Genomic DNA, 26119 nt, shown 5'->3' with positions numbered 1-26119 from the left:
GGCACATGGCCTTCTTGGATATGGGAACAACCACCACCGACTAGACAAAGCCTTTTAAGGAAAGTTAATATTTAATTTCCTTAAATAACTTTAGGTCAACCAAAAAGAACAATCAAATCATAAGGAAAAGAAAAAAAATAAAAAGAACACAACATCGACAACAAATTCGAAATACTAGAATCGTATGCCTCTTGTATTTAATATTATTTCCTAAAATAACTAGTATGATGCGGAAAGGAAAAATACTAGTTATACCTTTTAGAAAGACCTCTTGATCTTCTACCGTATTCCTCTTCTAACCTCGGACGTTGTGTGGGCAACGATCTTCCGAGATGAGAAACCACCAAAGCACCTTCTTCTCCTTTCTTCAAGTTTCGGCCAAGCACAATGCTTCCAAAAGATGAAGATCTTTTTCCACCAACCAAGCTCCAAGGGATGTAAGCTTTCTCTCCTTCTTGTCCAAGCTAAAATCCGGCCACCACTTGATCTCCAAGGAGGAAGAGAGGTTCGGCCACAAGGATGGAGAGAAGAGAAGGGGAAGGGCCGGCCACACCAAGGAAGAAAAGAGGGAGAAAAATAATAGAGTCGTTCACCCATGAAGGCACCTCTACCCCCTCTTTTATAATCCTTGGTCTTGGCAAATAAGGAAATTTAAATAAAAACTTCCTTAATTCTTTTGCCATGAAAAGGAAATATTTATTTAATTAAAAATAAATTTTCTCTTCTCAATTTACAATGGCCGACCATATACAAATCTCCAAGCAAATAAAATTTTAAAGACAAATTAAAACTTCCTTATTTGCTTCCGGAAATTTATAAAAATTTTCAATAATTTTTTATCCCTTCATGATTGGTTAATAAAAAAGAAATTTTATAAATTAAAATCTTTCTTTTAAACAAGTGGATAAAAATAAAATTAAAATCTCTTTCAATCTACAAATAAGGAAAGATATCAAATCTTTTCTTAATCTTTTGTAGAAACTTATAAAAGAGAATATTTAATTTTTAAACTCTCTTTTAAATCATGAACATGTTTAAAAAGGAAAGTTTTCTTAAAATTTAAAATCCACCTTTTAATCAACAAATAAGGAAAGATTTCAAATTTTTAAACTCTCTTTTAAACATGTGGATGATTTACAAATAAGGAAAGTTTTAACTAAAAATTAAAACTATCCTTTTAATCTACAAATAAGGAAAGAGATTAATCTCTTCTCTTAATCTTTTGTAGAAAGCTATAAAAGGAAATTTTAATTTTAAAACTCTCTTTTAAATCATGATATCCACATAAGAAATAATTTTAATAAAAAACCCTTTTAATATTCTAGTGGTCGGCCACCTAAGCTTGGGACCCAAGCTTTGGCCGGCCACCAACTTGGCTCATCCATTTGGTCTTGGCCGGCCCTAGCTTGGGTTCCAAGCTAGCTTGGCCGGCCCCATTGGATGGGTAAGAAGGTGGGTATGTGGTGTGTATAAATCTCTATATACAAGAGGCTACGATAGGGACCGAGAGGAGGAATTGGTTTTGGTCTCCCGATGAAATTAAGCATCCCGTGTTCGCCCTGAACACACAACTTAATTTCATCAATAATAATTCATTCCACTAAAGAACTATTATTGAACTACCGCACCAATCCCAAATTACATTTTAGGCTCCTTCTTATTATGAGTGTGTTAGTCTCCCTGTGTTTAAGATAACAAATGTCCACTAATTAAGTAAGTTACTGACAACTCACTTAATTAATATCTAGCTCCAAGAGTAGTACCACTCAACCTTATCGTCATGTCGGACTAAGTCCACCTGCAGGGTTTAACATGACAATCCTTATGAGCTCCTCTTGAGGACATTCTCAACCTAGATTACTAGGACACAGTTTCCTTCTATAATGAACAACACACACTATAAGTGATATCATTTCCCAACTTATCGGGCTTATTGATTTGTCGAACTAAATCTCACCCATTGATAAATTAAAGAAATAAATATCAAATATATGTGCTTGTTATTATATTAGGATTAAGAGCACACACTTCCATAATAATTGAGGTCTTTGTTCTTTTATAAAGTCAGTATAAAAGAAACGACCTCTAATGGTCCTACTCAATACACTCTAAGTGTACTAGTATAATTATATAGTTAAGATAAACTAATACCTAATTACACTACGACCTTCTAATGGTCTGTTCCTTTCCATCTTGGTCGTGAGCTACTATTTATAATTTATAAGGTACTGATAACATGATCTTCTGTATGTGACACCACACACCATGTTATCTACAATATAAATTAATTGAACAACTACATTTATCATAAATGTAGATATTTGACCAATGTGATTCTTATTTCTAGATAAATGTTTATACCAAAAGCTAGGCTTTTAGTATACATCCTAACAATCTCCCACTTATACTAAAAGACTAAGCTGCTATATCTGCTGCCATATATCTGATTCCCAAGCCTTCAACATGCCCATCAAAAGCTCTTGCCTTAAGGGTTTTAGTGAAAGAATCTTCTAGGTTATCACTTGATGCAATCTAGGCAGCAACAACTTCTTCTCGTTTATACGATTTCTCGTATTGGGTGGTACTTGCGCTCTATTACATTTTCTTGCCTTATAAACTTATGGTTTCTTCGAGTTTGCTACTGCACCACTATTATTACAATGAATTGTAATAATCTTTGGACAAACCAGAAATCATATCTAAGTCCATCTTGAGGTTATTGAGTCATTTAGCTTTTATGGCTACCTCAGAGGATTGCCATATACTCAGCTTTTATGGTGGAGTCTAGAAAAACACCTATGCTTATCACTCTTCCATAGTTATGACTTTTCCTCCTAAAGTAAACACAAAACCCCGAGATTGACTTATTATTGTCCCTATCTGATTGGAATTCAAAATTCGTGCAACCCATAGGGACCAAATTAACTGCCTTGTAAGCTAGCATATAATCTCTAGTGCCTCTAAGGTACTTTAATATATGCTTTACTGCAGTCCAATGTCCTTGTCTAGGGTTACTTTGATATCTGTTAACTATGCCCTTGGCAAAACAGATTTCTGATCTCGTGTATAGCATACATTAGGCTGTCTAACTTTCGAAGCATAAAGAACTGTCTACATGTCCTCAATCTCCTTTGATGTCATCGGAGACATCTCTTTAGATAAAGACACTCCATGCTTAAAAGGTAGAAAACCTTTCTTGGAGTTTTGCATGCTAAAACGAGCTTGTTATATAAAGCTTGAGATAAGCACAACATTCTTTTCTTGTGAACCTTGTTCCCAAGAATATGTGCTTATTTTCCTAAGTCCTTTATAACGAATTGCTTGGACAACCATACCCTTACTTCCGATAACACCTTGATATTGTTTCCAACTATCAAAAATGTAATCTACGTATAGTATAAGAAATACCACCACGTTTCCATCACACCTTTTGTATACACAAGACTTATCCGGTTACTAAATAAATCCATAGGTCTGGATAACTTTGATAAACCGGATGTTCCAAGACCTTTGAAGCTTTGTCTCAGTCCATAGACTGATTGAGCTTGCACACAAGATGCTCTTAGCCCTTTGCAATGAACCCTTCTGGTTGCTTTATATGGATGCTTTCTTCAAGACTTCCATTAAGGAATGCTGTCTTGATATCCACTTGCCAAATAGATAAAAGAATCCAGATAGATTTAAGCATGGCTACCAATGAAAAAGTTTCCTTTTTCATCAAGCCTTGCTTTGAAAGTTTCTACCTCCCTCTTTCCCTATTATAGACCTTTTTATACCCAAAGGCTTTTACACCATTTGGTGGTTCTACAAGCTTCCAGATTTTATTAGAATACATATATTCTAATTCTGTTATTCATTACTCTTTGCCAAGATGCTGCATCTTTATCTTGGAGTGCTTCGTCATATGTCCGGAAATCAGGTTCATGTCCTCCAGGGATCGAGTCCAAAAACTCTCCCAAAACATGAATCTTTTTAGGTTGCATAACAACACTCCCACTACGACGAGGCACTTTCTGTAATTGTGTATCATTTGTGATACGTGTTGCAGTTTCTTGTGATATTTCATCTTGTACAATTGGTACTAGATTAGACGTGTCTTTTATTATGAACAAATTACTTATGGGCTTATGGTTCATTATATAGTCCTATAAAAATCAGTCATTGATGCTAACAATGACCTTCTGATTTTTAAGACTATAAACCTACTTTCGTTTCTCTAGGATAACCCATAAATAAGTGAATTCCTATCCAGCTTATCATTGTCTCTCTTCAGCATATGTGTTGGACTACCCGAATCCGAATATGCTTCAAAATAGGCTTACGCCTATTCAGCAATTCTATATGAGTAGAGAGTTCTGACTTTGGAAGGTACTTTGTTCACTTTCTTTTCCAGAGTATATCCTTAAAACGAACTTGGTAATTTTCTGAATAACTCATCATCATTCTAATTATTTCCATAAGAGTCCTATACCTTCTTTCTACTACACCATTCTGTTGGGGTGTACCAGGTGCAGTTAGTTGGGAGTGAATCCCTACTTCTGATAAGTAACTCCTAAATTGTCCTAAGAGGTACTTGCCACTACGATCTTACCATAGTGACTTGATACTTTTACTTTAACGTTTCTCCGCATCAGCCTTATACTCTTTGAACTAATCAAAGCACTTAGTCTTACGGCACATTAAGTAAATGTATTTGTATCTTAAATAGTTGTCTATAAAATAGACGAAATATTCGATACTACCTCTTGACTGGATAGTCATAGGATCACACAAATCAGAATGAACCAATTCAATATATCTTTGGCTCCATACCCCTTAGACTTAAAAGCTTCTTGGTTATTTTTCCTTCCAAGTAAGACTCGCAGGTTGGAAAGATTTCCACTACTAATGAACCCAAAAGTTCATCAGCTACCAATGAATCCTACTCAAGTTAATATAACCTAGCCTTAGATGCCAAAGATATAATTGGTTCATTTCCGAAGGTTACTTTCTCTTAAAGTTAGAAGATGTGTTACTAATTTCCATTTGTTGCATCGTGAGAGTTGTTGGATTATAATTTGTCAACCAACATACCAGAATAGATAACTTCCCTATTTTTCTTGATAACAACTTTGTTATCAAAATAGACACAATATCTATTCTATAATAGTTTAGAAACTGAAATCAGGTTCTTTCTAAACTTAGTATGTAAAGACAATTTCTAATAATCCATATTTTATTCCCATTAGAGAATAAACCTCTCCCACTGCAACAGCTACTACTTTTGCAGTAGTGCCCATGTGGACGGTGTTTTTATTTTCATTTAGTTGTCGGGTTTCCTGGAACCCTACAATGAATTGCAGACATGATTAATGGCATCTGTATCCACACTCCAGGTTCTGGTAGATAACACCATTAAACATGTTTCAACTAATGAATTAAATACACCTATATTGTTCTTAGTTCTAAGAAGACACTCAACCTTAATGTCCAAGTCCTATTTCCAATCATTACAATTGGAACTACTAAGTCTTTTCTATAGTATAACAACTAGGGGATTGACAAACATTTTAAATCCTAAGAGTCACAAAAATATTTGGTCAAGATCAATTCCTTAAAATCCCCATGAATTTTGTATGTCACGATAGTGTGGACGTATACAAAATCAAAGAGGAGATTTTATCCATTAATTTTATTATCTCGTCAACTTTACTTTATGACGAATAAAATTAATAGTTGATATGTCTTTGATCAAATATTTGGTCAAAACTTTTTGAATTTAAAATAACATTGATTCCTCAAACAATATTATTTAAATTCACCAACACCTCAAACACCGTAAATTTTGCATGCCACGATAGTGTGGACGTATACAAAATTTAAACATTTGTAAGTGGAGGGTTTTACCCATTAATTATCTTGTCAATAAATCTTTATGACAAAATAAAATTACCTCAAACACCGTTGAATTTTATAAGCCACGATAGTGTGGACATATACAAAAACAAACATTTGTAAGAGGGGTTTTTAATTTTATTATCTTGTCAACCTATTTATTTGATAAATTAATAGTTGGTTTTCTTCGGTCACACAAATAATAGCAGTGACTCCGATGGGGAGGATACTATTAGACGTGCCTAAGTGTATACCATTACTTGACACTAAGTCCATTAATAAGATTGTGCCCCTTCCGATGGGGAAGATCACACGCTCTTAATTAACTTCCTATAGTCATCCAAAATGGAAGTTTAATCTAGTGATCTGCAAACAAGCTCATCCGATATGGAGGAAGGCACTCAGAGCCAACGCGCAAGCTTGTTGCATCACTTATAAACCAGTAATGGAGACCATGGAATTTATTTAAAAATAAATCCCTCTCCCACTTAGTTATTTAAAGTGAGGAATTTTGACTATGCTAGCCTACTTAGCATGCATACTAACAAGCACACACAACGCAACATAAAAAGCAATAAATAAAAAAACTAATTTTCAACTATTATGACTTTTTATTTATCGCTATCCTCTGTGTGTCGCCAACCCTAGCTGCTGCCATCTTTGGCCACCGCCACCGGGTCTAGTTGTCGCATCCATCTTGCTCCTTGTTCCGCTGCGCCTCTGGTCCTCAAAAGGTTCCACGCCTTGCAAGATTCGATCCGTGACATAAATAGAATTTTACATTTTTCGATCCTATATTCCTCGAAGGAATGTACATGTAAACTAGATCGAACATAAAATAAAATTTACATCCATCGATCCTATATTCCATAAAAGGAATGTACATGTAACTAGATCAAAAAAAAATCCTAATAAAACTAAATACAGCTCCTGCTGTATTTTATAATACAATCATGCACACACAATAAAATACCCTTGACATGTCCAAGGGTCCAATTACACACACAATATCTATAAGCCATAATAGTTGGATCCTGCATCCACAAAGTTAGCACATCCTACTATTATCCTGCCAAAATTATGTATGACATGTGCATAATTAAACTAATACCAAATACACAGAGGCAAAACCCTAGCTCTGATACCAATTGTTGGTTGCTACTCGGAAAACCTAATGGTTCCACTGTACAAAATTTTTGTACAAAGGTCTGAACCTTTTCCTAGCTACCATGTGTTGTTTTAAATTAAACTTAGATCGCCTGCGGAACTTAACACGTTTGATCCAAAGTTTAATCTATTTGTTGTTTTAGGTTTTAACTTGGATCTTCTGCGAAACTTAACACGTTTGATCCAAATCACCTAGGTTATTAATTTCATTAAATATTAGTTTCCAAAATTGGCTCCCAGTACTGACGTGGCAAGGCACATGGCCTTCTTGGATATGGGAACAACCACCACCGACTAGACAAAGTCTTTTAAGGAAAGTTAATATTTAATTTCCTTAAATAACTTTAGGTCAACCGAAAAGAACAATCAAATCATAAGGAAAAGAAAAAAAATAAAAAGAACACAACATCGACAACAAATTCGAAATACTAGAATCGTATGCCTCTTGTATTTAATATTATTTCCTAAAATAACTAGTATGATGCGGAAAGGAAAAATACTAGTTATACCTTTTAGAAAGACCTCTTGATCTTCTACCGTATTCCTCTTCTAACCTCGGACGTTGTGTGGGCAACGATCTTCCGAGATGAGAAACCACCAAAGCACCTTCTTCTCCTTTCTTCAAGTTTCGGCCAAGCACAATGCTTCCAAAAGATGAAGATCTTTTTCCACCAACCAAGCTCCAAGGGATGTAAGCTTTCTCTCCTTCTTCTCCAAGCTAAAATCCGGCCACCACCTGATCTCCAAGGATGAAGAGAGGTTTGGCCACAAGGATGGAGAGAAGAGAAGGGGAAGGGCCGGCCACACCAAGGAAGAAAAGAGGGAGAAAAATAATAGAGTCGTTCACCCATGAAGGCACCTCTACCCCCTTTTTTATAATCCTTGGTCTTGGCAAATAAGGAAATTTAAATAAAAACTTCCTTAATTCTTTTGCCATGAAAAGGAAATATTTATTTAATTAAAAATAATTTTTCTCTTCTCAATTTACAATGGCCGGCCATATACAAATCTCCAAGCAAATAAAATTTTAAACACAAATTAAAACTTCCTTATTTGCTTCCGGAAATTTATAAAATTTTTCAATAATTTTTATCCCTTCATGATTGGTTAATAAAAAGGAAATTTTATAAATTAAAATCTTTCTTTTAAACATGTGGATAAAAAGAAAGTTATCTCTAAAAATTAAAATCTTTTTCAATCTACAAATAAGGAAAGATATCAAATCTTTTCTTAATCTTTTGTAGAAACTTATAAAAGAGAATATTTAATTTTTAAACTCTCTTTTAAATCATGAACATGTTTAAAAAGGAAAGTTTTCTTAAAATTTAAAATCCACCTTTTAATCAACAAATAAGGAAAGATTTCAAATTTTTAAACTCTCTTTTAAACATGTGGATGATTTACAAATAAGGAAAGTTTTAACTAAAAATTAAAACTATCCTTTTAATCTACAAATAAGGAAAGAGATTAATCTCTTCTCTTAATCTTTTGTAGAAAGCTATAAAAGGAAATTTTAATTTTAAAACTCTCTTTTAAATCATGATATCCACATAAGAAATAATTTTAATAAAAAACCCTTTTAATATTCTAGTGGTCGGCCACCTAAGCTTGGGACCCAAGCTTTGGCCGGCCACCAACTTGGCTCATCCATTTGGTCTTGGCCGGCCCTAGCTTGGGTTCCAAGCTAGCTTGGCCGGCCCCATTGGATGGGTAAGAAGGTGGGTATGTGGTGGGTGTAAATCTCTATATACAAGAGGCTACGATAGGGACCGAGAGGAGGAATTGGTTTTAGTCTCCCGATGAAATTAAGCATCCCGTGTTCGCCCCGAACACACAACTTAATTTCATCAATAATAATTCATTCCACTAAAGAACTATTATTGAACTACCGCACCAATCCCAAATTACATTTTGGGCGCCTTATTATTATGAGTGTGTTAGTCTCCCTGTGTTTAAGATAACAAATGTCCACTAATTAAGTAAGTTACTGACAACTCACTTAATTAATATCTAGCTCCAAGAGTAGTACCACTTAACCTTATCGTCATGTCGGACTAAGTCCACCTGCAGGGTTTAACATGACAATCCTTATGAGCTCCTCTTGAGGACATTCTCAACCTAGATTACTAGGACACAGTTTCCTTCTATAATCAACAACACACACTATAAGTGATATCATTTCCCAACTTATCGGGCTTATTGATTTATCGAACTAAATCTCACCCATTGATAAATTAAAGAAGTAAATATCAAATATATGTGCTTTTTATTATTTAGGATTAAGAGCACACACTTCCATAATAACTGAGGTCTTTGTTCCTTTATAAAGTCAGTATAAAAGAAACGACCTCTAATGGTCCTACTCAATACACTCTAAGTGTACTAGTATAATTATATAGTTAAGATAAACTAATACCTAATTACACTACGACCTTCTAATGGTCTGTTCCTTTCCATCTTGGTCGTGAGCTACTATTTATAATTTATAAGGTACTGATAACATGATCTTCTGTGTGTGACACCACACACCATGTTATCTACAATATAAATTAATTGAACAACTACATTTATCATAAATGTAGACATTTGACCAATGTGATTCTTATTTCTAGATAAATGTTTATACCAAAATCTTGGCTTTTAGTATACATCCTAACAGGTAGACCTCTCGGCTCTGCCTACAGCGTTCATCTTCCCCTGCTTTGTATATGTCTAGAGCTGAGGTAACTCCAACAAGGCTAGAACGGGCCTGAGACAGCTCAGCTTTCTGGGCAACTAGTTCGGCGGTCTGGGATTCCAGAGTTTGGCTCTATTCTTGCAGGAGGGCCTCTTTAGATTTTAGCTCCTGGGTCATCTAATCTACATTTTTCTTATGGAGACCCTCAGCTCGATTTTTGTCTTCGCGAAGGGCTTGGAGCTCCTGGTCGGCCGTCCATAAAGCCTGGCAATGTTGAGCGTTGGCCCTCTTCAGGGCTTCTATTTCAGCTCTTTGAGCACGGTCGGCCGCTGAAGGATCATTCAATTGCAACTCCAGCTCAGCTACCCTATTTGATAATAACTTATTACGATGATAATTAAGGTGAAGCATTTGATTTATCATCATTGATTCAGCATGAGCCTGAGCTAAGAAAGTAAGAGTTTAAGAAGGGAAGAAGTTTTGTCGCATGAAGAGGTGGAGCTCACCTGGACATACAATTCAGAAAACCTATCCATCCTGTCAGGTACGGATAGATTCTCCATCAGCTGAAAACTCTGCTCCCAGCAGGTGGCTAGTTCACCTCTAAAAGTAAGACGACTGGTGGGGGCATCTTGTTGTTGCCTCAACCCTGTTTCGGAAGGCTTGGTAGAATAATACCGATGGTAAGAAAGGCTCTGTAGCTGTGAAGCCGTAGGATGAGGAGGAGGGGGAGAAGCCGGGTGAGATGGTCCCGGTTGTGATTTATTTGGTGGGGGGGAGGGGGTAGTTGAAGGACCTGTCGGGTCGCCTGGCACTTATGAAGGAGCATCGACAGGCACGGAGGAAGAAGCGGGTTGCGAAGAAGGTGGAGCCTGCTCTCTTACACGTACGGAAGGAAGGTCCGCAGCGATCACAGGACTGTTGACAAGTATAGGGGGATCTGGAACGTGTTGGGTCGGAGGGATTGGTTCAACGGACGGACTATCCGCATCAAGGTCTGGCTCAACATACCTTCGGCGGCGACGAGACCTGTGAGCCAATGGTTGGTCGTCTGAGTCAAAGCCTTCAGGCGACGATCGTGATCACCAAGCCAAAGAAGGTGCAGTAGTTCTGGAAGGGTCAACAGCAAGACGGGCCTACGAGGACGTCCGGGATGCTGCTTGGAAGAAAGGACTGGCCGAGGGAATGTCCCCCGACCCCGAAGAAGGTCAGGGGGTCGGTCTGACGGAAGATCTTGGCATTGTTGGAGGGACCGACTGAGTGGCAGTGTTAATCGCCCCTAGCCGAGCGGGTGCAGAATGGGGAAGTAGTCTCCTATCCAGTATGATTCGGCCCCTGCGCATTATTTCTTGCTCGCTAAGTGGGAGAGGCTGAACTTCTGATGTGCGGAGTAGTGTGTTGGCTGCACATAGAAACTAAAATTGTAGTTACCACATTGAACAACAGTGAAGTCATTCCAGGTCAAATAAAGCTTATCCAGGGAGCGAGGTAGCTCGAAAGACGTGATACGACTCAGCCTGAAGAAAGACAATACCTCTTTGGAAATTAATCTCGTTAAGTCCAATCGCCAACACCCAAACTGAGCCAAGGCGTCTGTGAATAGGGGATCATTACTGAAGTTCCCCAGGTCAGGTATTACAGGAAGGATCCGCTGTCAGCGAGTGGGCCACTCCACAGCGGAAGGAAACTTGAGAAAAAAATACTTATCCTTCCAAGCCGAATCAGAGGAGGGAATGGGGCAGAAAAAGGTGGTCCGGGTGTGGCCTTGAAAGTGAAACAGACCCTCACTATGCTGGCGAGGAGTGAAGAAATAGTGGAATAGGCAAGCAGACCAGGAAAGTTCGCAAACTTCGCACAGAACCACGAAGCCGCATAGAAGCCTTATGGAATTAGGGGTCAGCAGGCCCAAAGAAATTCGGAAATGGCGACTGACATCGGAGAACAGAGGATGGATAGGAAAGTGAAGCCCTACCACGAACTGTTCCTTATAGAAGGTGACATAACCTGTCGGAGGAGTAGAGGCTTGGTACAATGTGTTGGGAATGATGATATGTATGTCTCGGGAGATCTCATAGGTGAAGCGAAGATCATCCAGATCCATACCATCGAAAGTAGAGACTCCAGGGGGGAAGATAATGTTAGGAAAGGCCATAAGGAGGAGTTAAATGGAAGCCAGGAACAAGAGGAGGAGGTAGGGGGCAGAGAGCACAAGGAGTCAATGAACCGGAGAGAGCAAGGAAGCGAGAGTAGCAGAAAGAAGCAGACGAAAAGTTCCTTGAGGAAGCGGAGGCGACCCATTTATAGCCGATGCCCACGAGGGCAGAACGGTCAAATGGCCATCCAACAGCTCCCAGTAAAGGCAGTTTAGAATATTCGCACAAAAGCGAGCCGCACGATTGGCACAGAAAATGAAGTGCGGAAAAAGAGGCGGGAAACAGTAAGTGGCGGGAAGTACGAGGGGCATCATGAGTTACCTCGGGAAAGAACGGAGCCAGTTCGAGGTATTGAGCGCGCAGAGTTCCAGGGCAGGATCATTAAACAGAGCGTCGAGTCAGAACATCGAACTCAGAATAAATCACAGATCGGAGAGGGAACAGATCGCAGGTCGGGGAACAAACAGATCGCCAGGCAGGAAGCAGGCAGGTCCCCGATCGGGAGACCAGAAACGGAATGCTTAAGAAAAGGATAATAGATGAGAAATTTCGTAAACCTAAGTGATTGCGGATAACAGCAGCTCAGGAAACGGTAGATCGAGAAACGGCAGATCGGGAAATGACAGATCGGGAGATTTCCCAAAAATAAATAACCTTCAAACAAAAACAATTTCCAGAGGACTACACATTAAAAAGTTTAACATCAAGGCTGGGGATCTGGGGGAGTTACATCACTTGGAGGTGCTTGGATAGTCAGGAAATCATCGTCGTCCACGAAAGAAGGGAAGGCTTCATCGGGAACTTCTTCCAGCATGTGCTCCCTGTTCAGGAAGTCAGCTAGGGGGGCGGAGCGAAGAAGTCCTTGCTCAAACAGTTGGCGCACTGCTCCCGCACCCCCATAGCAGAGCATCCGGTCGGTGAAAATATCTTCTCCTGGAACATGGGAGACTTAATGTAGGAGAGCCTGTAAGCTTCGAGATGTGCGCCTTCGCCTGATCTGTACTCCACCAGCTCCACCCTCACTTCCTCTGTAGAGGCCAGGGCTAGTGCCTTCTCTTGCTTTAAAGTGGAAGCCTCTGCCTGTGCTTTGAGAAGGTCGGCCTTAAGAGATTTGATGGTGGCCTGATCCCGATCATGCTGAGTCTTACCAATCTTCTCCCGGTCAGCACTGGCTACCAAGTCCGCTCGAGCAACCTCCAGGTCTTTTTGTATGAGCTTGTTAGATTCCTGGAGTGCCTTCAAGTCTACAGTAAGAGCGGCCAGCTTGGAGTCCTTCTCCTTCAACTCGTCCGCCAGCTGATGACGACATTGATCCTTCAAATTCAGCTTGGAGTAACTGGCCTGTAAGGCCGCTTGTAGCTCTTTTATTTTTTTAGTGGACTCCTGGACCAGTTTCCGGGCAGATTGAGTGGACTCCCTGACCGCGTACAGATAGGAATCCAAAGGGTCAAACGGGTCACGGGGAGTCAACGGCAACTCCGATTCTTGAATGCGAGCCTTCAGCGACTCAATTTCCTGGAGCAGATTAGCGGCAAAATGGGTCAAGCACAGGCCACTGGAGCAAGCCTATCCGGCAAAAAGAATAAAATCAGCAATAATGTACGAATTAAGTCTAGAAAAGGAAAACCCACCGATATGATGTGTCGGGAGGCCAAATCCAGACTCCCCCATCGAGAGCCTTCACGGAACTGCTCGTTGGTTGATCGCCAAAGGGCTGCCAGTTCACCTTGTAGATGGATTCTGCCACGGACCGGAGGGACATCTGCCTCTACTGAAGTCCTTGTGGGATTTGATTCAGCTTCGGAGGGTAGACACCAGGAGGCAATGAAATCCAGTTCGTTCCTCTGAGAGCGTCCCCTGGTGCGGGCGGCTGAAGGGGAGGAAGCGGTCGGAATAGAGGAAGGGGTCGCAGAGCTCCCGGGCTGGTCTCCAGCAGAAGGATCGGCCTGCTCCGGAGCCAAAACCCGGATGGGAGTAAGGGTCGGGACTTCCGCCACCTGGGGGGACTCCTGAGCTGGAACTCTGGGTGTTAGCACTTGGACTTTGGGAAGCTTGGAAGAAGCCCGTTCGGGCGGGTGAAGCGGAGAAGCTTGGACTGAAGGCGCGACTCTTTTACGTTTGCGCTGGAGCCGCAGGCGTTTGTCCGAAGGAGGAGAGGTAGCCCGCTCTTCCTCAATGAGCTTCAGAGTTGCGGGGCCAGCCTCATAAGGGACCGCCGACAGAAATAGTGGGGTGGAGGATTCTGAAGGTCCTCCGTGGTTTCATGAGAGGAAGTTGCCGAAGGGGCAGCCATGCCCTTTGCAACCTCATCACCCACAGCTTGCAGAAGATCACTAGGCATTCGAGCTGATCCCTTTGAGTAAGCCCGAAACATAGAAACCTCTGCAAAGCAAACAGGAAATACTTCAGTTAGTGAAGACCGACGGAAGGAAGAGCAACATCTTACCAAAAGGAGCTCCTATATTTGTCGGGACCAGGCTGAGTCCGAAGAAGTGCAAAAAACATTCTCGCAGTATCACAGAAAGGAGAAGTTGGACTCCTTGTATTTTCTCGGAGGCAGCATGATAGGTAGGATGATGGGTATGGTTGCGCAACTCAAAGGGGGAGGGAAGAGCAGAATGCAATTGGGTTGGCCAGGTCACCAACTCGGGCAGCCGGATAAAGAAAAAATGAGACTTCCAACCTTTGTTGGAGGAAGGCATATCGGAGAAAAATTTACATCCGACCCTGGACTGCACCATGAACACGTCAGGCTCGGAGCGTTTCAGCGAATAGAAATGATGGAAAAGTTCTGCGGTCAGAGGAATCTGGTACACCCTATAGAGGATGACCATGCCACAGATGGCACGAATAACGTTCGGCGTGAACTGTGAGAGAGGGATCCTAAAGTACTGACTCAAAGAAGAGAAAATAGGATGAAGAGGAAAGCGGAGACCTCCCAACAGTTGGTCCTTAAAGAACGTTACAAAGCCCTTGGGAGGGGAAGAAGGGTGCTCAGTCGGTCTGGGAGCACACAGTTGGTAATCAGTCGTAAGGTGCAGGCTTTCCTGAATCTGGGCTAAATCGCTATCATCTAAGTCGGAAATGTAATACGAATACCAGGGTGCCATGTTACCTTCCGCCATTGGAGAGTAAGGAGGAGGACGAAGACGAAGAGAAGAAGCGTTTGCAAATAACAATCAAAGAAGAACTCAAGAGACAGAGCAAGAGAAAGCAACAGAGTAGAAAGCGGATGTCAAGGTGAGAAGGCGATGGTGGACAACCTTTAGGGTTTATAAAGCCAAAACCCTAGGGAGCCTCGAAAAGGAGAAAAGGAATGATGCTGTGAGGCGTCGGATCTAGGGTCGTGTGCTAAAAGGCACTGATCAGCTACAGTGGCGACAAGGGTTCGTGGGACACGTGTCATTTCCCTAGAAAGACATTAAAAAGGTCTTAATGATGGATGTGACAAGGGAATCAGGAAGAGAGATTTTTGTACGGCTACATTTCGGCGTGAAGACTATCATCAGGAGAGGAAACCATGCAGTTACCTCGGGAAAAGCAAGGCCACACGTCATGATTATGAAGCCACCTCGGGAAAGAGAAGAGAAAACGAATTGAGGCAAGAATTTGAATTTGGCGCTCCTTAAGGTTAAAAAATAAGTAAACACTGGTCTAATTAAATTTACTTGAGATATTTGCAGGAAATATCCCAAGTACCGCGTAGCTGGCTAGGCATCTACAGTACAACACCCGGGGGGAATTTCAGGAACGATCTCCAGGTCAGTCTGCAATTATTAATCTGACCCCTGGACCAGCCAAGAAGAATTTCTTCATGGCATCCAGGTCAGTGTCCCAGACTCTCGCCCTAGTGTGAGCTATAAGTGAGCATGCTCTCATGTCCAACGACCTTTCAGGTCGGTGTCCCAGACTCTCGCCCCAGTGCGAGTTATAAGTGAGCATGCTCTCACGCCCAATGACCCTCCAGGTCGGTGTCCTAGACTCTCGCCCCAGTGCGAGTTATAAGTGAGCATGCTCTCACGCCCAACGACCCTTCAGGTCGGTGTCCCAGACTCTCGCCCCAGTGCGAGTTATGAGTGAGCATGCTCTCACGCCCAACGACCCTTCAGGTTGGTGTCCCAGACTCTCACCCCAGTGCGAGTTATAAGTGAGCAGACTCTCACGTCCAACGACCCTCCAAGTCGGTGTCCCTGACTCTCGTCCCAACACGAGTTATAAGTGAGCATGCTCTCACGCATCAGTGTTCCAGACTCTCACCTCTCACCGAGTTATAAGTGAGCATGCTCTCACGCGAAGCTGTCCAGACTCTCGCCCGGAATGGATGAGTTATAAGTGAGCATGCCTCACAACTCAGTGTCCCAGACTCTTGTGTTGTTTGCCTGAGTTATAAGTGAGCATGCTCCTCATGCCTAAGTGTCCAAGACTCTCGCGCCGTTTGATTGAGTTATAAGCTAGTAAAGCCTTCGTGCTTAAGTGTCAAAGACTCTCATGCCATTTGGTTGAGTTATAAGTGAGCATGCTCTCGCACGAAGACTCCAGACTCTCGTGCCGTTTGACCGAGTTATCACGCCCAACGACCTCCGGATCGGCTGTCCAGACTCTCGCCCCAACGCGAGTTATAAGTGAGCATGCTCTCACGCCCAACGACCTCTTGGTCGGCATCCCAAATGCTCACCTCAGCGCGAGTTATAAGTAAACATGATCTCACGATCAATGACCTCTCGGTTGACTTGCAAGACTCTCACCCTTGCGTGAGTTATAAGTGAGCATGCTCTCACATCCAATGACCTCTCAGCCGACATTCTAGACTCTCGCTTAAGCACAAGTTACAAGTGAGCATGCTCTCACGACCAACGACCTCCCAGCCGTATTTTCATACTCTCGCCCCAGCGCGAGTTATAAGTGAGTATGCTCTCACAACCAACGACCTCTCGGTCGGCATTCCAAACTCTTGCCCAAGCGCAGTTATAAGTGAGCATGCTCTCACGCCCAACGACCGTCCAGGTCAGTGTCCCAGACTCTCGCCCCAGTGCGAGTTATAAGTGAGCATGCTCTCATGCCCAACGACCGTCCAGGTCGGTGTCCCAAACTCTCGCCCTAGCGCAAGTTATAAGTGAGCATGCTCTCACGCCCAACGACCGTCCAGGTCGGTATCCCAGACTCCCGCCCCAGTGAGAGTTATAAGTGAGCATGCTCTCACGCCTAACGACATTTCAGGTCGGTGTCCCAGACTCTCACCCCAGTGCAAGTTATAAGTGAGCATGCTCTCACGCCCAACGACCATCTAGGTCGGTGTCCCAGACTCTCACCCAGTGCAAGTTATAAGTGAGCATGCTCTCACGCCCAACGACCGTCTAGGTCGGTGTCCCAGACTCTCACCCCAACGCAAGTTATATGTGAGCATGCTCTCACACCCAATGACCGTCCAGGTCGGTGTCCCAGACTCTCGCCCCAGTGCGAGTTATAAGTGAGCATGCTCTCACGCCCAATGACCGTCGAGGTCGATGCCCCAGACTCTCACCCCAGTGCGAGTTATAAGTGAGCATGCTCTCACGCTCAACAACCGTCCAGGTCAGTGTCCCAGACTCTCACCCAGTGCGAGTTATAAGTGAGAATGCTCACGTGCCAGACTCTCACCCCGTGAGTTTCCAGTGAATTATAAGTGAGCATGCTCACACCAAACGACCGTCCAGGTGTCCCGACTCTCACCCCAACGCGAGTTATAAGTGAGTATGCTCACGCCCAACGACATCTGTGTCGGTGTCCCACTCGCCCGGTCGAGTTATAAGTGAGCATGCTCACGCCCAACGACCTGGCCTCAGGTCGGGTCTGAGACTCTCGCCCAATGTGAGTTATAAGTGAGCATGCTCTCACGCCCAACGACCGTCCAGGTCGGTGTCCTAGACTCTCGCCCCAGTGTGAGTTATAAGTGAGCATGCTCTCACGCCCAACGACCGTCCAGGTCGGTGTCCCAGACTCTCGCCCCAGCGCGAGTTATAAGTGAGCATGCTCTCACGCCCAACGACCGTCCAAGTCGGTGTCCCAGACTCTCGCCCTAGTGCGAGTTATAAGTGAACATGTTCTCACGCCCAATGACCTTTCAGGTCAGTGTCCCAGACTCTCACCTCAGGGCGAGTTATAAGTGAGTCTGCCCTCACGATTAGCGACTTTCTCGGTCAGTATCTTTTCCTTTTGCCTCAACACAAATTTGCATGGTCTATTTTCGTGCTCAACAGATCTGCAGTCGTTCTTCTATGGCCAATACGAGGGTATGAACAGGCAAGTCCATGCAAACTACTACTTTCTCATCCTTTTTGGTAAGAAAAGGGTATGGTAAGTAGATCATATTTCCTAAGTTTTCTTTTCTAGCAAATTTCCTGGGAGTGGTAGGTCTATAGAACACAGTGCTATAAGAAACAAGGAAATACTGACCCTCAACTTTGAAGGCAAGCACCGCATGGAATATTCTTTAATAAAAAGTTGAAATACAGACCCACAACCTTGAAGATAAAGAGAGACGGAGTATTATTTGAGTAAGGTTGAAGAACACTTGTCAGTTCACATTATCATTACAAGATCCAGATCCCGAGGCGTGATTCCTCTTTGCCAGATGAGCTTGAGCTTGAGCCAGTTTTTCCTTAATAAGTTTGATGGTGCTCTTCAGTTAGCCAATCTTTTAGGAGGAATTTCAAGGAGGGAAAAAGTAGCCATAGTGCAACCAGGTAAACGGGGCGGGGGTCTAGTCAGTCGGACTGGAGCCTCCTTCGACTAGACTTGAGGGGGAGGCTTGTGATACGGTGCATGATCGTGGGGTCAAGGAGATGATGTGGTCGGAAGTCAAGCCCTTGGGAGGGTCAGAAGTCAAGCTCACGGGGCGGTCAAAAGTCAGGTCTACGTGGGGGTCAAGAGTCTAGCCTACAGGGAGGTCAATAATCCGACCTACGTGGAGATCGAAGGGTCGAGTTATAAGATGGTCCTAGTCAAGCACAAGTGTTAATCCGAGGTTAGGCCTACGCGTCGAGTAGGAACTCAAAAGTAATGATACAGGTCAGGGCTTATAGTCTTGCGGCGCAGGACACATGAGCAGGACACATGGACAAAAGCGTGCAGGTCGGGATGTGCCAGCCAAGGATACAGGTTAGGACTTATAGCCTTGCGGCGCAGGACACATGGGCAGGACACATGGACAAAAGCGTGCAGGTCGGGATGTGCCAGCCAAGGATACAGGTCAGGACTTATAGCCTTGCGGCGTAGGATACATGGATCAAAACGTACAGGTCGGGATATGCTAGCCAAGGATACAGGTTAGGACTTATAGCCTTACGGCGCAGGACATCTGAACAAAAACATACAGGTCGGGATGTGCCAGCCAAGGATACAGGACAGGGCTTATAGCCTTACGGCGCAGGACATCTGGACAAAAGCGTACAGGTCGGGATGTGCCAGCCAAGGATACAGGGCAGGACTTATAGCCTTACAGCGCATGATACATGGATCAAAGCATACAGGTCGGTATGGGCCAGCCAAGGATACAGGTCAGGACTTATAGCTTTGCGGCGCAGGATACATGCATCAAAGCGTGTAGGTCGGGAAACACAGACCAAGGCATACAGGTCGCGACAGACGGAATCGAACGGAGGTGTACAGGTCGGGAGTCAGGATAAGTGGAATCGAACTGAGGCATACATGTCTGGAGATAGGATAATCGGAACCAGACTAAAGTGTACAAGTCTCTATACGAGGTAAGGAAGGTCAGTAGCTTACAAGGCAGGTCAGTAGTTCACGAGACAAGACGTGCAGGACAGGGTTGAATATGCAGATATGGATTTGCGATACGACAAGTACAAGTTAGCTACAGGTCTATGCCCACAGGTAGGGGTCGGCAAGTACAAAGACCCAGTCCAGGGTTAACAGGTCGAGGCAAGCATACACTACACGACAAGCAAGCCAGGGAATTGTAACCACCCGTCAGAGAATAATCACAGCGTGTCAGGGAATATGCTAACGGTCTAGGGCTCGTTACCTCCAGATTCCTCCTTCGACCTATAAGAGGATGCCCCGTGTCAATCACCGCCAGACAAGGCCTAACACCCAACATTCCCTGACACTCGCCAAACTCCAGAAACGTCCACAGCAGTATAAAAAGGGAAGTTTCGCCCCTACGCAGGTACACACACTCGTCTTTTCACACTCGTCTTTCACTTTTCGTCCTTTCTCTGTGCTTCTGGGGAAAAAAGTACCTGACTTGAACGTCGGAGGGCCTGATCCGGGGACTTTTTCCCTGATTTCTGGTCTCTAACGACTCGTAGGCTCGTCTGAGTGTGCGCAGGACCCGTGCTTCATCACCACTCCCCGTCATCCGCTCGTGTAGGCTGTCCCGGCGGGTGCCAGATCGACCCGGCTTTGCAGTGACTTTCCGTCAACACCAACAACAGCACGGTCCGTCTTTTTCCGACTTAACTTTCGGACGGAATCAATATCTTTAGTTAATGTTGTTTCAATTGGATCTGTTTGACCATGATGTGATGCTAAAAAGTAGGACAAGTTTCATACAATGAGAGTTAGATTCTCTCATAGGGCAACTCATATGCCTATGATGTTCGAATCGCTCGTGATGACGAACTGTCTTCCATAACCTATCTGAGCGTCTTAGATTTATCCAATTTTTTATGGGATAAGATTGTTCGTCTCTCTAGAATTAATGGATTGAAAAAGTTAAACATCTGGATAAATAAAATAAAATAAAATAAAAAGCCCCTTCCACTGGATTAAAAAAAAATTGACTCTTCAATTACCGTAATCAAAATTGCTTCCCGTATCTTTAGTTAATGCTATTTCAATTGGGTCAGTGTATATGAAATGTTCTTTCGATAATAATACTAAAAACAAAGTATCTTCTGCCTTTAATATTTCAAATACAACATAAATTCAAGCTGACCATTTCGCATCAACATCACTAACAAATGTAGCATGGATTAAATAGCAGTCAACGCTATGGAATAAGATTGATGCATCAACTTCATGCTCCATCACTATGCTGCACCAGATCCTTTTCATTCATGCCACATAAATAGCAGTCAATGCTGGCACCTAACTTGACTTTCTATCTCCTAGGCATTCCGCTGCAGCTCCTCTGTGCCATATTCGTTCCAGTGATTGCCAATCGGTCAAAAGTTACGAGGCATGCACACAGACAACAGCCACTTTCATCAGCACCGACTCTGCTGCACTGGACATGGTTGACCTTCGTTGAAAACCAAACTCCTCAATCTCTCTCTCAAACACATGGGGCTGCCAAACCTCTCTCTGCGGCCTATTCCAATTACTAGTATTTTTTTTTAAGGGTATTATTAAATGATCAGAGTCTGGTCAGCTAAAATATATACATGTATTCATATGTATAAGTATTTTAGTAATTTCATATGATCACATTAATTATATGTATTTTAATTAGGAGATAAAGATTTCTAGCTGGCCAGATTTTGACCAACAAAATTTATTCTTTTTTAATAGGGCAGGTAACTAAAAAATAAATGACTAATGAAAAAATTTTATACGACCATATTAATCATTAGACTAACTTTTTTGCGACCGATGAGTATTGGCATTTCCAGCATGTTCACGTTCACAAGTTCTCTGGTGGCAGGAAACTTGGATCACTGTTTCTGAGCCCCAATTGATCGACTGGAATTCCGCACTAATTTTTCACAAGGTAAATGATGAATGCCTGCAGAACAGTTCTGAGATCACTAACAACACTGACAGGGATTACAGAATGGAGCTCGTGCGATTATTTGCAATGATAAAAATCTGAACTTTGAATCGGTTCTTCTTCCTATACTACAATCTTTGGCGAGGAGGAAGAACCAGAACAAGAAGAAGATTTTTTTTTTATTTATTTATGTTCTTGAATCAGGAAGACAATAAACTCGATGATGGCGAACAAACGGAAGTTGTTCTTCTCTCTAAAAAGGCAAGCTTTTGGAAGTGCAGGCGGCGGTGAGCGCGCGGAAACGCTCAGACGGCGCGAAATCTTGGGCAAGATTGACCCTCCGCACGATCCTTTGCATGTTGCTCTGCAGACTCTGCTGCACCAGATCCTTGACCGCCTTCTTCTCCTCGCTCATTCCCTCGTCCGTGTTCGCCTCCGCCGACGCAGCCCCCCACTGCGGGGCCGAGACCGACGAGATGCAGGAGCTGCTGCCTTCTTCCGACATCCCTTTCCCCTTGTCCCCCGTCAGTATCTCCAGTAGCCGCGACGCTCGTTTCTGCGCGAGCGGGGTCCCTAACAGCGTCAGCTCCAGGAGGGAGGATATGGCCCCGGCACCGATCATGGCAGCCCTGCTTCCGTGCCCTTTGTGCGCCATCACCATGAGCACGTACACGGCCTTTTCCTGGCACGCCGCAGCATCGCTCCACCAGAGGACGTCGACGAGGACGGCGAATGAATCGGTAGTGCAGCGGGCCACGGCTCGCCTCCCCTTGCTGGAGGACACGAGGTGGGAGAGCACTGCGAGGGCGCGCTCGCTGACTTCCATGTCGCCGATGGAAGCGAGGAGGGCGGATACGAGGCCGGAGTCGATGAGGAGGGGTAGGTTGGCGGAGGCAATAGAGAGGTTGAACAGGGCACGGAGCGCATCCTGCTTCGCCGTCGGGCTGCTGGCGCAGCTCCGGAAGGCGGATAACAAGAACGGGATCGCGCCTAAGGCACCGATGACAGGTTTGTTCGAGTCCAGCGCGCTGAGGCCGAGAAAATTGGCGACGATTGCTTCCGAGACCGCTTGGGAGGGGCCGGAATCGATCAAGCTTAGCATCTTGTGAATCGCGCCTGCCTTCACGATCGCCGCCTTGTTCCTGAAACGGGATGCTCTAGCCGATAAAAACACGAGTTTTCGATCTCGAATTCAACGATGGGCAAGAAGAAGGGCTTACAACTCGTTTCCGATGCCTAGATTCAGCAGCGCGTAGAGCGCGTCGGTTTGGTCATCGGAGTCCTGGGAGTCTAGCAACGCGACCAGAGGCGGAATGGCCCCCAACATCGCCAGCGTCTCCCTTGCCTCAGGGTCATCCTTCGCGAGCCTCCGCACCTCCGCCGCCGCCTCGCCCTTCCTGTCTCCGCAGGCATTGCTCCCGTGGAGCTGCAGCCGGTCCACCACGCGCTGGAGCTCCTGAAAAGCTTCGACCTTTAGCTGCGTCTCGGCGTCCGCCTCCTCATCGGAGCTGGACTCGGAGGGATCCGCCTGAAGCAGTTCGATGAGCCGCCCGCGTCTCCCGGGAACCGGGAGGAGGGAGGCTGGCTCCTTGTCATTCTTCCGGGGGCGGGGCCCGCCGCAGGCAATGACCTCGAGAAGGCGGCGGGTGAGAAGGGAAGGGGAGAAGGATGCCCAGAGGCAGATTCCGGCTGCGTCGGGGTGCGCGTATCTAGCCATGGCGGCGGGGCGGTGTCGGCCGTCAAGCCCGTCACCTTCAGTTTGGGGAGAAGGCAGAGGCGGAGAAAACGCAGGAGAAGGTGGAAGCTTGAGAGTTGAGGTGAATAAATAGAAATTATTTTTCTTTTTAAGTTTATTATAAAAGAGAAAAAACAAAAGTTAAGAGAAGGTTTCATCATTGCTAAATTATTTTTTATTGAAACAAAAATGATATTATTCATTTCAAATTATCTTATTTAATCAAAATATTTTATCCTAACATAATGATCGTTAAAAATTTTCTTGATATTCTTGGTCTCTTATGACCAACTAGAGGGGATGAATAATCCTATAATTACAATCAAAATATCTTTCTCTTTCTTTCAGCATTAACTTCAACAATAAAAAATAAATGCAATAGTGGAAAGAAATACGAGATAAAAAGGTTACTTGATTTGTAATCGGGGAGGTTGCTAATTCAAGGTAAATGAAGCTCTTTAAGTAGACTCCTTCGACATAAGTCGGAGGCGGAGAAAGCTCGTACAAGACGTTGACAGCTCTTTAAGTGTTGTTTGAAACTAGGTAAACTAGAACTCTATTTATAGTCCGCTAATCAAATCTATCCATTGCTGACGTAGTGGACTCCGGGCGCCTGGATGATAATCCGGGCACCTTCAGTGTGGCAAATTTATCTCAACTCAACGACTTCACAACGACACTTATATAAGGTTTTATCCACTTTCAGGCACTTACTGATTCAGGAGCCCAGACTGTTGCTGACGTGGACCCAAAAGTGATCCACGTTGTAACATACCGAAAATGGTGTCTAACTGGTGCCAAGGTGGTCCGGGTTCCCGGACTAGATGGTCCAGGTGCCCAGACTAGTCAGCCAACTGTTGACTCGTCCGGCGTCTTCTCCGGTGGCTGGCTTCTTCTCCAGTCGCTTGGGTGATCCTCCGAATTTCCAGAGTTGAACTCACCCGAATCCAACTCTGACCTTATTCTTGAGCAGAATTTCACTCCAGCTTCTCGTCCCAAGAAGCGTCTCGCGCACGTCCTTCTCTCCGCTGGTGTACTCTTTCACAGTATCTCATCCCTCGGATGCACCGAGCCCGTTGACTCAATTATTGTGCTATCCTTCTTGTCCATCGCTTTTCTCTCTCAACTTCTTACGTTCCTAAGTTCTTGGACACTCAGATGCAAGGCATATAAATACACAAAGCTTAACTTAATTTGGTTGACCATATCAAAACTAACACAGAGTACTTATAATCTATTGGTGCAATTTGCACTAATGATCTAACTCAAATTTTGATGAATGACAAGTAGATTAAAGTTAGAGTGTCTGTGCTCTAATTGTTTTACCAAGCGTGCAGGAGTTGATGAGTCTAGAGGACCAGAACACTAGGTTGAATTCTAGCTAGGTTGATGGTTGATACGAAGACCAGATTGGTTGAGATCTGGCAGGAGGAAGTCCAGCTAGGTTCATAGCTAGTACAAAATCCAGATCAGTTGAGATCTGGTAGGAGGAAGTCCAGATTGGTTGAAATCTGGCAAGAAGTCCTGGTGGGTCAAGGGACCTGAAGTCTGTAATCTTGGTAAGTAAAAGGTGAGCAATTGAAGGAGAGATCTAGTGAGAACACGTTCCCAGTTGAGAGAACAATAGAGGTCGGTCCAACTTATGTTCATTTCAGAAATCTAAGTTGAGACCTTGACTAGATCCTGGTCTTAGGAAGATAGAATCTAATTACTACTACTATCTACTTATTGTGCTAACTTTGTTTTGCAGGGTAATTTTTATGCCTGAACTAACTCTTGTTTTGCAGGAAAGAAGTAGCTGAAAAAGGGTGTCCGGGTGCCCGGAAGGGATCCAAGTGCCCAGAGTTCGGGCGCCCAGAGTTGGTCTGGGCGCTCGGACCAACTTCTCCTGGACAGCCTGGCCAAGTACCAGGACGGTCCGTGCGCCCGGGGTTGGTCCAAGCGCTCAGACTAGAAAAGTCATCCAGAAGCTGAGTTAGAGTGCGACGACTGGCCGAACCCACGTCAAAGGTCTAGGCGCCGGGAGGGGTTCCAGGTGTCTGGAGATGGATAAACTTGATGGATCAAGTTTCGACAAGAGATCGCCACGTCAACAACGGTTCAGGTGCCCGGAGGAGTTCTAGGCGCCCAGAATGGGTCCATATAAAGGCCTTCGACCAGCAACTTCAGACAATCATCTGCTACGACTTTCATATTTGCGTGCTACTCCGAAAAGACTCCGACGACATCGAAAGGCTGCTCCAAAGTTTGAAGAATGAAGAATTCTTCAAGTTTCCTTTTTGTTTGTCTGTAATATTTTTATTTCTGTTTTTGTACTCAGAAATTGTTGTAACTCATTTTCAAACTGATAGTGATTGCCCAACAAAAACACTCAATGAGGATGGGCCTTGGAGTATGAGTGGTCAAAGGTTCTGACCAAGTAAAAATTATTTGTATTAGCGTTTGTACCTTCATGTTTCTTTTCTGCTACATATTCTTAATTCCTTTTTAAAAAGTGACGAACGCTATTCACCCCCCCCCTCCCCCCTCCTAGCATCTTTCCGTTTCAACATAATCTCCCCCCTTTTGATGTGAATCAACTCAAGTTAAGTTTAGGTTAAACCAAAATAGTAAACTAGATGAATATGCAATTTAGTACATTTAATTTGTAAATTAAAACAATTGATACAAAAAATTATACCTCTAGACTTAATCTTAATTGTTTTAATGTGGTCAATCAAGTTAAGTTAAGTTCTGCGTATTTTTATGCCTTACGTCTGAGTGTGTAGGGACTTAGGAATGCAAGAAGTCGAGCTGAAGAC

General features: G+C 43.7%; 2 protein-coding genes across 2 annotated transcripts; both read right to left on the bottom strand.

Annotated features, from left to right (window-relative positions):
- Nucleotides 1-12708: 12708 nt before the first annotated feature.
- LOC122026716 lies at nt 12709-14996 on the bottom strand. Its single transcript, XM_042585443.1, has 3 exons — nt 14555-14996; nt 13503-14113; nt 12709-13437 (listed from the first exon to the last, which is right to left on the bottom strand). Exons 1-3 carry the CDS (start codon nt 14994-14996, stop codon nt 12709-12711), a joined length of 1782 nt encoding a protein of 593 aa, XP_042441377.1.
- A 6658-nt stretch (nt 14997-21654) lies between these two features.
- Nucleotides 21655-23349, bottom strand: LOC122027884 (U-box domain-containing protein 12-like). The gene is made up of 2 exons (XM_042586900.1): nt 22804-23349; nt 21655-22725 (listed from the first exon to the last, which is right to left on the bottom strand). The coding sequence occupies exons 1-2, from the start codon at nt 23298-23300 to the stop codon at nt 21837-21839; spliced, it is 1386 nt and encodes a 461-aa protein (XP_042442834.1). The 5' UTR covers nt 23301-23349; the 3' UTR covers nt 21655-21836.
- Nucleotides 23350-26119: the final 2770 nt, after the last annotated feature.

The sequence above is a fragment of the Zingiber officinale genome, chromosome 10A, assembly GCF_018446385.1.
Source record: "Zingiber officinale cultivar Zhangliang chromosome 10A, Zo_v1.1, whole genome shotgun sequence".
Taxonomy (NCBI): domain Eukaryota; kingdom Viridiplantae; phylum Streptophyta; class Magnoliopsida; order Zingiberales; family Zingiberaceae; genus Zingiber; species Zingiber officinale.
Note: the sequence above shows the minus strand (reverse complement) of the source record. Positions and strands in the feature narration are given on the sequence as shown.

What these genes read in the sequence shown, in the direction of transcription:
- LOC122026716 (XM_042585443.1), bottom strand. Translation starts at nt 14,996, where the DNA reads ATGGCGGAAGGTAACATGGCACCCTGGTATTCGTATTACATTTCCGAC. An exon ending in TATGCCTTCCTCCAACAAAG is followed by an intron (nt 14,114 to 14,554) that starts GTTGGAAGTCTC and finishes GAGGACCTTCAG; the next exon opens with AATCCTCCACCCCACTATTT. An exon ending in CCTCCCGACACATCATATCG is followed by an intron (nt 13,438 to 13,502) that starts GTGGGTTTTCCT and finishes TTTGCCGGATAG; the next exon opens with GCTTGCTCCAGTGGCCTGTG.
- LOC122027884 (XM_042586900.1), bottom strand. Translation starts at nt 23,300, where the DNA reads ATGGCTAGATACGCGCACCCCGACGCAGCCGGAATCTGCCTCTGGGCA. An exon ending in CTAGGCATCGGAAACGAGTT is followed by an intron (nt 22,726 to 22,803) that starts GTAAGCCCTTCT and finishes ATCCCGTTTCAG; the next exon opens with GAACAAGGCGGCGATCGTGA.